General features: G+C 35.7%; 2 protein-coding genes across 3 annotated transcripts; one reads left to right on the top strand and one right to left on the bottom strand.

Moving 5' to 3' along the window:
* Nucleotides 1-4,968: 4,968 nt before the first annotated feature.
* On the top strand, nucleotides 4,969-6,564 carry LOC133861755 (transmembrane emp24 domain-containing protein p24beta2-like). Its single transcript, XM_062297553.1, has 4 exons — nucleotides 4,969-5,016; nucleotides 5,650-5,836; nucleotides 5,947-6,054; nucleotides 6,431-6,564. Exons 1-4 carry the CDS (start codon nucleotides 4,969-4,971, stop codon nucleotides 6,562-6,564), a joined length of 477 nt encoding a protein of 158 aa, XP_062153537.1.
* Nucleotides 6,565-7,548: 984 nt separating this feature from the next.
* On the bottom strand, nucleotides 7,549-10,612 carry LOC133859500 (protein NOI4). Of its 2 annotated transcripts, none has more exons than XM_062294917.1 (3): nucleotides 10,379-10,612; nucleotides 8,739-8,915; nucleotides 7,549-7,918 (listed from the first exon to the last, which is right to left on the bottom strand). In XM_062294917.1, the coding sequence occupies exons 1-3, from the start codon at nucleotides 10,382-10,384 to the stop codon at nucleotides 7,871-7,873; spliced, it is 231 nt and encodes a 76-aa protein (XP_062150901.1). In that variant the 5' UTR covers nucleotides 10,385-10,612; the 3' UTR covers nucleotides 7,549-7,870. The 2 variants fall into 2 exon arrangements, with proteins under 2 accessions (XP_062150901.1, XP_062150900.1); XM_062294916.1 differs by having other exon boundaries at nucleotides 8,739-8,921; nucleotides 10,379-10,606.
* Between the last annotated feature and the right edge of the window lie 1,448 nt (nucleotides 10,613-12,060).

Consider the following 12,060-nt stretch of genomic DNA (forward strand, 5'->3'; position numbering starts at 1 on the left):
GTTCTCAGCCCCAGCCCTTACTTGGGACCAAATGCACAAGTGTTGGGATGGCATGATCAACAAACGCACCAAGAAAGCCAACACTTGGAGCCTACCAGTTCCATGTCTTGTCACCAAGCTGTTGCAGGCTAAGGGTGTAGTGTTTCTAGATGAAGACCACACCCTGACAGACTTCCCTCAATTTAGGGTGCCACAATGGAATCAAAGTGTCTCCCATATGCCCATCATGGAGGCGGAGGTGCACGATGACGACGAAAGTGCAACAGAGGAGATGGACGAAGATACAGCTGAGGCAGATGCTGCTCAACCTTAGGAGGATGTTGATCAGGATGGAGATGATGCATCCATGCACGACACTATCACACGTGCTCAGTATACTTATCTTTGTGATAAAGTGACTAGGCTATCCTTCGAGATAGCTAATCATCGCCGTGTCTACCGGGAAGATCAACTGAGGAATGAGCAGGCTCACATGCAGACTCAACGACTATTGCAATCTCTTTTGGAGAGATTTCCACCACCTCCATGATCCCATGAGCGTTTTTGGCTTACACACCTTTAGGTATACTTATTTCAATACATTGGGAATAATATGCAATTTAAGTTTGGGGGTGTTGATTACCATGTTTGTTTGCTTTTATGTTTATTTGTTTGAAGTTCTGTTTGGATTTTTAAGTTTGTTTAGAAAATATTTCTTTTGGGTTTTTATTTTTATTTTTTTAATTTTCCGTTTCTATAACAGTGGGCTTGAGCATACACTCTATTGGGCTCGAGCGCATCTCTTCTACAGAGTAGGGCTCGAACGCATCATGTTTTTCTGTTTCAAAAAAAAAATAAAAAAAATTGCATCATGTTGTTTCTGAGAACAAAGTTGAACTTGAACCTTGATTTGCAATTTATTGGCCGGCTTAAAAATATGAACACATCTCTTTGCATGTGTTTGTTAATCCAAACACTTCTTCCTTATTCTAATTTATTTTTTAGCAAAATCTACACTTTACCCTCCCAAAGTTTTATCCAATTTGCAATTTTGCCTCGAAAGTGAAAAAAAAATTGCAATGAACCTCAACCAAGTTTTATAATTTTGCATTGTAGCCAATTCTTTCGAAAATACCCTTGAAAAAGTTGCAATGGGCCCGTATATTGTCACTAAATGATAGAGCATTAGCGGCGACAAATAGTTCCAGTTCCAAAGGTTTTTAGTGTCGGCATAAAATACTTTTAGTAGCAACATTTATCGCCGCTATTGATCAAATATTAGCGACAACCCTTTGAGGTTGCCGCCATTGATCATTTGCGTCCGATTATTAGAGACGACCCATGTCACAGCAATTTATCAATAGCGGCAAATGTAGCCTCTAATGAGCTTATTTTTTTATAGTGCCTCATGAATATGGAAAGGTTTCCGCCGAATCCCGCCGAGTGATTCCTAGGATGCAGCATGTTTTGTGGTCAACTCCTTGCATTGATGCTGATGCTGCCGTTTTTAGGTTGATTGACGCCTCACCTGCTGTAGATAAGAATCAAAATACATTGTAAATAACATGAAAAATATTAGGGATAATACAATTTTATAAATAATATGCAAAAGATTTGTAGTAAAAGTTAGTGTTTTTTATTTAATTATTGAAAAAAATACAAATAATCCTTTCAAACTACTACCTTATTGTCATTGTCATCTCCAAACTACTAATTGTGTCAATGACTTTCTTAAATACAAAAAAAAAAAAAAAAAAATGTCAATGTTTTTCCTAATGACAAAAATACCCTTCATAGAATTATTAAAATTTTCAGTTCTTTTTTCATTTTTTTTTAAAATTCATTTTTTTTTCCTTTTTTTAATTTTCATTTTGTTTTTTAAAAAATAATTTTTTTCAGTTTTTTTTTTTTTTTTTTTGAATTTATAAGGACATTTTCGCTTATTCAAAGATTTTTAATATGAATCAAAAATTAAGAATCAAAGATTTTTATTTATTTATTTTTATGGAATATACATACCAATATTCATGGATTATACCTTTCATTCCGGTGTCTTAGAGGGACATTAACATTTTTTAGTAGTTTGAGAAGAACATCAACAATTATTGAGTGGTAGTTTAAGAAGGTTATGCGTACTTTTTTTTTTAATTATTTTTTGTTTTCGATCTGCCAAGTTTGATGAGTTATCGGTGATGGGTTTTTCTCGAATATTAGGATATATGGTTTCTTTCTTTTTCTGTTTTTTTTACTAATTAGATCATTCTGATTTAAGATGAAAGAGGTTTGGAATGCTATAATGGAGCCCTTAACGACATCTATTTTGAACAGCATTATTTGCAGGCTTAGAGTGACGTCCAGGCAATAGCCAATAGGTACTACTTGAAGACTGCTTGTTTGGTAAGTGGTAACGCTTTCTAGTGTAGTTTTTTGCTTTTTAGTGAAAAAGAAAAATATTAATGAACAATTCAAAATAATTAACACGTAAAACTATATTTTCACATTTTTATATTACATCACAATCAAAAAGCAATAAGCAAGTAAGCCCTGCAACCTGAAATTCCCAAAAACCTGTCGGGGCAACGCAAGCCCTGCACCTCCTTTTTTATTCTCTGCCCAAATTTCCTCGAATTCGGGCAGGGAATTCCAAGGGACCGGCATCCCCTTTCTTATGAAGCCTAGTTAGTCGTAATCTTTTTAGTCATAAGTAAAGATTAATTTGGTGAAGTTCATTTATATATTTGAATAATGGTATTATATAATGTTGCAGTTAATGGTGAAATGAGCGAGAGAGCAGTCCATAAGGCAGTGGTTGAATCAGCAGCACTCGTTGGGGCTAGCTTCCTCCAAGTCTACCTTTTGCAACGCTTGTTTAATCGGAAACTTTGAGATGTCCCGAGGGTAGATATATTTGTTTTGCCTATTTCATGAATTTATTAGCACAAGATGGAGCTATCATGCAACCCTTTCACCTACCTTAGTAAGAGTTTTGTAGTTTATCATACTTGTTGAGTTGCTTGACACCTTTGACGTTTGTTGAAGAGATGTGTCATCTATGGTTAATTAAAGATATCTTTTACATTGATATATGAGTTGATTTTTTAAATAAGTAGGGGTGTTCAAATTCCTACAATTTCGATTTCCGATATGCTTTCGATTCGGTTTTATTTTGATTAATTGGCTTTTTATCAGGGTTGGATTGGTTGTTTGGGTTTAATTTGATTCTAGCAGTGTCATGACTAGGAGAATAAGAGCATTTGTAATGAGCTCCTCAAATAAGCTTTTTCCTCAAATTCTACTGAGTTTCCTCAAAATCACCTCCGCAGCAAACTCCTCAGTGCTACAGTAACTTTGGTGATTGTAAGATCTGCTCGTCTGGTCTAGGGAGGCAAGCTTCGCTCGTCTCTTCGTATTTTCTATTTCTTTATTCGTTCTTCCCGCGTTCTTGATCTACTGAACGCATCTCTTCCTTCTCCTTTTCCTCTTTATTTCCAATTCTTCCTCTTCCTTTTCTTATTCTTCTTTCCTCTTCTTTTGTTCTTCTCGCCGAGTCGAGATACACAGAGAGAGTAGAGAGACCGAGAGTGAAAGATGAGATCAAGAGAGAGATCAGAGATGAGAAGAGAGATTGAAGAGAGAGAGATCGAGAGACAGAGGAGATCGGGAGAGTCATAGATCGGGAGAGGGAGTCGGCGAGAAGAACAAAGAGTTGATGTTGAATAGTTTACGAAATGAACAAAGCCATTGTCAGAAGACTCTTTACGAAATGAGCAAATGACCAAAACGTCCTCAACCTTCACCAGTAATCCTCCTTGCTCATCCAGCTCCAGCTTCCTTGAACGCCCTCAATCTGCACATCTTATGGTTCATTTGGGTATTGAATTTTTAGAATTAGAATTGAATTCTTATTCTAATTGCGAATTTCGAGGCAAAAAGTTGTGTTTAGGTGTTGAATTTTTAGATTAGAAAATATTATTTTTAATGGTAAGAAATGATTGGAAGTTTGAAAAGTTGTGTATAATAATTGGTATTGTGAAAAGTTACGTGAAATAATGATTTAAATAATTATTATTTAATTAAAAAATAAATAATTTTTCTTTTTAAAAGAAAAAACAAAATTAAAATTAAAATTAAAATTAAAAAAAAAAAAAAAATAGAAGCAAGGGGTGGCTTCCGGTTGGCAGCCACCCCCAGTGGTCGGGGAGGCCGCACGGCCTTCCCCAAGTGGTTGGGGAAGGCGCGCTGCCACCCAAAGGTGGCCGCGCGGCCTTCCCCAAGTGGTTGGGGGTGGCGCGCTGCCACCCCCGGCAACCTCATGGGGTGGCGCGAGGCCAACCCCTAGATTTAAAGGTGGCTGCGCGGCCTTCCCCAAGTGGTTGGGGGTGGCGCGCTGCCACCCCCGGCAACCTCAGGGGGTGGCGCGAGGCCAACCCCTAGATTTAAAGGTGGCCGCGCGGCCACCCCTAGTGGTCGGGGAAGGCCGTGCGGCCTTCCCCAAGTGTCGGGGGTGGTAGTGTGCCACCCGCTTTGAGGGGTGGCTGCCGGCCTTCTTTTTTTTTTAAAAAAAAAAAGTTTATTATTTTTTTAAAAAAATAAAAAAAAAATTATTATTATTTTATTAAGTAAATGTGGGACCCACGCACTGTACATGGGTCCCAGTCATCATTGAAGGTAGAATTGGATTCAGAGAAGAATAAGTTTTCTTCTCTGTATCCAAACCAACCATAAAGTTTTCCCTCGGTTTCTAGTTGCTGAAACTGTAAGATTGTTGTTTACTTTTGACCATTTTGTGGTTGTTCCAGATTCTGTGTCTCATGAGTCCTCCAGTGCTAAAGATTTTCTCTTGATTTGATATTTTTCTGGTTAGTTGGCAGTAAAGTGTTTTGGTTCACTTTTGTAGTTTCATCTGTGTAGGCACTTTGAGTTAATGGGGATGTATTTTGATGTGGGTTTGCTTCATTTTCGTGGTTGATTTTGCGGGGTGTTCAAAAGATGGTGATGATCAGTGAGTTCGATTGGGTTCAAGGGTTCTCTGTTTTCGTGAGAGAATGGCAATGGACTTGTGTACCCGGTTGTGTTTCCTATTTTAGTAGTATCCCTGTTTCGGTTGTTTTGGAATTGGGTGGATTCAATTGATGGTGTGTATTGTTATGGGTAATTTCCATGGATGCGGTTCAAGGATTGAAACTGCAAATTGGTGGCTTCCATTATCATTCATTCACAAGCTAGATGGGCGTTGGAGTTGTATGAGCATGAGATTTCTAATAAATTTTGGTTTTATGTGACAGTTAAAAGTAGTTGAAAGTGGTTGTTTTAAAACTAATAAAAAATAGTATTTATTTGAAGTAGAGAATATTTAGGGAGTTTGATATTTGATGCCTTTAAAAAGTAGATCTCCAAAATAACAAAAGAGTATTTTTTTCCCCAAAATTTGAGGAAACTTTGAGGAGCTCATTACAAATGCTCTAATAGCCACATGTGCAATATTACTTTCAAATAATTAGTCAAAGTTATAATTGAAGCTTTTTAGAGTGGGAGATATGATATGTGGGTAAAAAGACTATATTAAAGATGTTAAGAGCTTTTGCAGAATTTCTCTGGTTTGTTACCTTGTGCTCCACCATGGAAGGAATCTATAGTAATCTTACTGTTGTGTTGATAATATATTATCAGGTAAAGGGTCCGAGTGGCGAGCGGATTGGTGATTTTCGTTATTGGACAGGCGAGAAATTTCATTTTGTGGCTCCAAATAAAGGGTTTCATCGTTTTTGTTTCACTAACAGGTCTCCCTACCATGAAACCATTGGCTTTGATGTACATGTTGGTCACTTCACACTCCCTGATGAGCATGCAAAAGATGGTGAGAGGCTTCCTCCTCCAATTCTTCTTCTTTTTTCTCTTTTTATTTTTTATTTTTTTATCGACCTCCGTTGAATAGTAGTGATTAGAAATTGTTGTTGATCTCTGCAGCTCATTTGACCCCCTTGCTGGAACATATAGCAAAGTTGGATGAAGCCATTAACAACATATATTTTGAACAGCATTGGTTACAGGCTCAGACCGACCGCCGGGCAATAGGTACTACTTGAAGACGGGTTTGTTTGGTAACGCTTTCCAATGTATCTTTTTGCTTTTTAGTGAAAAAGTAAAAGCATTAACAAACAACTCAAAATACTTAACACTCAAAAGTATATTTTCACCTTTTTATGTTATATCACAATCAAAAAGCAACAAGCAAGTAAGCCCTGTGACCTGAAATTATCGAAAATCTGTCTGGGCAATTCAAGCCCCGCACCCTCATTTTTTATTCTCTGCCAAAGAATTTGGGCATGGAATTCTAAGGGATTGAGATCCCTTTTCTTATGAAGCCTCGTTTGTCATAACTCATAAGTAAAGATTAATTTTGGTGAAGTTCATTTATATATCTTTGAATAATGCTATTATAATGTTGTAGTTAATGATGAAATGATCCAGAGAGCAGTCCATAAGGCAATGCTTGAATCAGCAGCACTCGTTGGAGCTAGCGTCCTCCAAGTATACCTTTTGAAACGCTTGTTTAATAGGAAACTTGGGACATCTATGGGTTAATTTATTAGCACAAGATGGAGCTATCATGTAACCCTTTCACCTTATTAAAAGTCTTGTAGTTTATCATACTGGTTGAGTTGCTTGACACTTTGACGTTTGTTGAAGAGATGTGTCATCTATGGTTAATTAAAGATACTTTTTACATTGATATATGAGTTGATTCTTTGAATAAGTAGGGATGTTCAAATCTATGCAGTTTTGATTTTTAATCTGTCTTGGATTCGGCTCTAATATGATTAATTGGCTTTTGATTAGGGTTGGATTGGTAGTTTGGGTTTAGTGGCCATAACAATTGTTAAATCTGAGTCTAGCAATGTCATGACTATGAGAATAATAGCCACATTTGCAATATTACTTCAAAAGAATTAGTTAAGTTACAATTAAAGCTTTTTAGAAGTATTTATAAAGCTGAATTTCACCTAATAAAAAACTACTACGAAAATTTTAACTTTTCAAGATGTCACAATTTTTTCTACTTAAATTCTTAACGTTCTTGATAAGGTCACGTCACGTTGCAATGTTTCCAATGCCATGTGATGTTATACATATGATTTTAATCGGTTGGCTCTACATACCATTTGGCATTTGTCACAACCTAGAAAATTGCTAACCATATATGCAATATTACTTCAAAAAAAATAAAAATAAAAATAGTTGAAGTTACTGTTAGAAACTTCTTAAAATCACCTATAAAATTCAATCTTACCTAGTAAAAACTCAATACGGAGACTTAATAATCGTGCAATACCTTCACAATATTCGACGAGTTATATGCATGACATTGTTATCCAAGTTCTGCTTACCATTTCCAATTTAGAAAAAATATATAAAATTATATCTGCTTGATAATTTTGCAGTTTGTTTGTTCCAATCTACATCTTTGCCCAGCTGGTATATGGACGAAGGGAATAGCCATTGATTCCATGATGAACCATCAACTATTTTAAGAGAAATAGGAAAGCCTCATTAGGTATGACTACGCAGTTAACCAGGAAAGAAGAAATCAAATTCACTCAAAATAATGAAGAAACAAATTGTCACAAATAGTAGTGTCAAGTCATACGACTTCAATAAAGAAGAGAAGCACCCAATGATAACCAACTGGTATACTGACCATAATATAACATTGTTCCTTAAACTTCTCTAAGAGCACATTATCACCAAGTTTAGGACACAACAAACAAATCCAGTAGGATCCATCATAGCTTCTGAATAGAGCTCCAGTCTTCTGGAATATGTTTTGGGCTCGGGGATGAACAAACGATGCATGCTTTCCTATTCAAGCTATTATGAGGTAAGAGAAGCCTCATGATTCTGCATAAGCAGATTTTATGCAGCAACACCATTTTTTCTGCTGTAAACATCAAAATAAAAAGCAATATATTAGCCCATACGTATAATGATAAGGCAACATGGCTGTCTCATCAAAGAATTCTTACTCATATCTTCAATAATGCATGTATATATGTATATATCATAACCAGCCTCAGAAGATGGCCATAAAAATCAATTTGCAGGGACATTAGTAATTAGACAATATAAGTTCTATGCCAAAATGAGGATATCAAGATGGAAGAGTTAAGATAAATGAAAAGTAGGAAAAACATGTTTGTAGTTGTGTAAAGTAAGAGGTTGGATCAATTAAATACAACAAGAGAAAGCGAGTACAGCAATACCACGGACAGGGTGATTTGAATTGTAGGTATTAAAAGCAATACGAAGACCAAAAGAATATTGGCTGAGAATTGATCGTGTTTATCAATTAAAATTTTTGCATATAAACAAACCATTCCATGAGTTTTAATTCACACGGAGGGATTTACAGTGCTGAGATAGGTCTTAAGTGCAGATTACATGGATTTCAATTTTTTATACTCAACAGAAACACACCAAGGGTCCAAATTGCAATAATTTTGAAATTTTATGGTTTATGTGATTCAATTAAAGCTTTAGATTCAATTTGAAACTAAGGCCAAATTGATGTCTAAAGCAATGGAACAATTTATGATCATGAAGGTTCAAATGAATACTTTATGTTGTCAACCTAATACGATCCTCCTGCTTTTATTAATGGTAGTGTGAAATGGAAAAAGGTTCAAAGCATAAAATTGAGGGAGGTGTTATACAAACCAGAGTGGACATCCAATATAAGAAATATGCAAGTTGGAACTTACAGAGTGAGGTTTTCCAAGAACTGCCCCGTGCTTATATTTTGAGTCAACCATTGGTGGCGAGTCAATCTTGCCGCCCGTCTTTTTCTCATTCCGAGCCTTATTGAAGATTACTGTGAATCCCTCTGCTGAAGCTGGGTCATTAACATCCCATTCTCCAAACTTTGGCAATGGTCTACCCTGTTCCTGTGAAAATTCAAATTTCATAAGATATGTATGATAAATGCAATCTTCTCATATGCCCAACCTCTTGCTGCCTACATACTAATTTGAGGAAAATTCAACCAAAACAAAGATATGAGGGAGATATAGGAGGATGGTGCTTCACATGAGTTAATATAGAGATACTAATCAAGCTAATCAATCGTAAACTTTTTTATACGAGGATTGGAGATGCTTCCAGAATAATCAGTAAACATGGAACAGATACATAGCATAAATATATAAAACCAATAGATCCTTGTCAAAGGGAGAAAGGGGGGATTGAGATCCCCTGCAATACCTAAAGTATAGTAGGGGCCTGCAATTCTTAAATTGTGGCTGTTTCATGGGGCAAAAAAAATTTCACCCCTTTCCCTTTGCTTCTTCGGCCACTGGCTCCCCCTCCTCTCTTCTCCATGGCTGCCGGCTTCCCCTCCTCTCTACTCAATGGCCATGGCCAGACCCACGGCCATGGAGGAGACCCATGGACTTGCGTCTCCATGGCCATGGAGCCCCACAACCATGGGTCCTTGGCCAGCCGTGGGTCATGGAGGAGAGAGGAGGGCAGCAACTGAAGAAGCAAAGGGAAAAGGGATGAAATTTTTTTGCCTCACAACATGGCATGATCTTGGCCTTTCATTGTAAATGAATGACCATGATCTTGAACCGAGAGGTGATGGCAAGAATTGATTACAATAATCTGCCAATTCTCACATGCAGGATCTTGATACTGCATCATATGTTAACACTACAACATATTAATATACTTGGTTTTCTTAAATGAAAAAGTAGCTCAAATACTAAAGTTAGGATCACACAGGTCTGGGGAAAAAAAAAAAAAAAAAAACCCTTTAAACCATATTAACTATGTCAATAACAGAGTAAAATAATCTTGAGGAACAGTTTTTCTAAGCCAAATGAATCTACAAGCAAGCACTAAGATGATGAAATATTCCACAGAGGGAAACCAATTTGAAGTGATGCGTAACAATATAAACAAACAAACAAACAAAAAGTTGATAAAAGCATTAAGGGCATCTCCATCAAAGCCTAGCATTTTGATTGCATTTCCACGATTTAAAAGAACTAGATAAGAACCCCACCAACACAAAGCTAAAAACATATACAAACGTATAGAAAGAACTTCACAAACAGATCCACATATTTTAACATGTTATTGCTGCATATATGTATTTATTGAAAATCAAATACCGTAATCACAGAATAATCATAGAACACACGTAAATGGAACAGAAAGGAGCATCCGTAGAAATCAAACGTAAACAGAAATGGTAGTTGATGGACCAAAACCAAAAGAACAACCAAATAAATATCAACCAAAATCGATATCGTCCAAACGCACAAAGACAACACAACACATGTACGAATTGTTCTTCAATTAACTTTTTTTTTTTTAAAAAAAAAAAAAAAAAATTACGTACCGCCATGAATGCGATTGGAGAGAGATCACCGTCTCGCCTCCTCTTCTCTGCCCTTTTCGTCTATTCCCTGATTCCCTTTCCTTTTTGACGAATCACAGAGAGAGAGAGAGAGAGAGAGAGAGAGAGATTTGTAGAGGGGGAGGGGGGGCAACCTGTTTAAACGACCTAACTGCGTTTACACTTTAGATCGGTACTTCCAGCGAAGCGCAAGCACACAAAACAGCCTTTCTCATTAACGTATGTGATTACTCATATTAATTCTTTCTGCTCCTCAACATAAAAACTATATTTTTAATCCTATAGTTATTCTTACGTGCTGACTTGGCAGATCCAATTAATTTTTATATCAACCAACAAATATCTCCGAGTTTAGTTTGATATCTCGTTGAGCTAATTATAAATTAAGTAAACCAATTTTACATTTTTATTTTTTCAAACCGTACATTTTAAAATTGTTAACCGAAACAAACCACGCGCATTCGTACTGGAATAGAAAAATTAGTGAAAAAGGTATTATGGCTACTTCTATAGCAAAAATTAGCTTTAAAAAAAAAAAAAAAAAAAAAAAAAAAAAAAAAAAAAAGCCTCATCCAACTGACTACTACATTGGCTATGGAAATAGCTTAGCTGCTAAGCACTATAGCTCAAAAATGTATTTAAAAAAAAAAAAATCTAATATGTTAAAGGAAAAATATTTAAATAAAATAATAAAAGTAGATAAGTAAAATGGTGAGTTGAATGTCGATACTTTGGTATTTTAGTTAAAAAGTAATTTTAAATACTCAATTTTTATTCCACTTGATTGATTGGCACTTTATCAACCCTTAAATTTTATTTTATTTATGATAGAGACTAATTTAGGAGTCGATAAATACTATCGCATTAGCTTGGTAAAATAAAAATTGAGTATATAGATGACTTGTAGCTAAATATTAAATAGGGGGATGTAGATGCACACCAAACAAAAACAGCTTGGACGTGGGTGGACCTCACTAACCTTAGAGGCTATCAGTTTGTAATTATGAACCATCGGCTGACTTTATTAGCCAGAGCATCTAATAATTGTAGAAACTATGCATATGCTATAACACAAACAAGTTAACCAATTTGACTTTTATTATCTTTAAAAAAGAAAAAAAGAAAAAGAAAAAAAGTGACTTTTGTAACATAAGGTATATATAATTCTCTCGTTGATTGCTGATTCCTCATTCACTGTTTGGTCATTGGAAAAACGTTAGAAAACAGTAAAATCTTCGTTTAGTTTTCAATTAGTATTGTAATGGATCTGAAGATTGAGTGTTCAAATTGTGCTCATTTATTTTTTTTAACATGAGCCAAACTCGAGCTTACAAGCAAAATCTGTTTGTCCTGAATAGGTAGCTAGTTATTTAAAACTATCCACCGCTGAAGACAATTCCGGCAGCAGAATACATATGTTCTCTGTTACAAACCTAAGTTTGTAGCCGGATAAATTAGGTTCGTAGAAAAAACCTAGACCTTTAAAGTCATTAAAAAGACCTTAGACCTTTCCAAATACTAGGTTTGATATTAACTTTCTGATTATTATTTTATTTCTCAAATCCCCTATTTATAGGGTTACAAGGCTGAATATAAAATACGGAAAACGAAAAATAAATATTACTAAACCCAATGGGATAAATAATTCACTTATTTCCTTCCTA

Source organism: Alnus glutinosa, chromosome 2, assembly GCF_958979055.1.
Source record: "Alnus glutinosa chromosome 2, dhAlnGlut1.1, whole genome shotgun sequence".
Lineage (NCBI taxonomy): Eukaryota > Viridiplantae > Streptophyta > Magnoliopsida > Fagales > Betulaceae > Alnus > Alnus glutinosa.

Bases quoted from the DNA above. Each gene is read 5' to 3' on its own strand.
- LOC133861755 (XM_062297553.1), top strand. From the start codon at position 4,969: ATGGTGATGATCAGTGAGTTCGATTGGGTTCAAGGGTTCTCTGTTTTC. The intron at 5,017-5,649 runs GTGAGAGAATGG...ATATATTATCAG, and splicing joins TTCAAGGGTTCTCTGTTTTC to GTAAAGGGTCCGAGTGGCGA. The intron at 6,055-6,430 runs GTACTACTTGAA...ATAATGTTGTAG, and splicing joins GACCGACCGCCGGGCAATAG to TTAATGATGAAATGATCCAG.
- LOC133859500 (XM_062294916.1), bottom strand. The intron at 7,919-8,738 runs GTAAGTTCCAAC...TGATGTTTACAG, and splicing joins TTCTTGGAAAACCTCACTCT to CAGAAAAAATGGTGTTGCTG.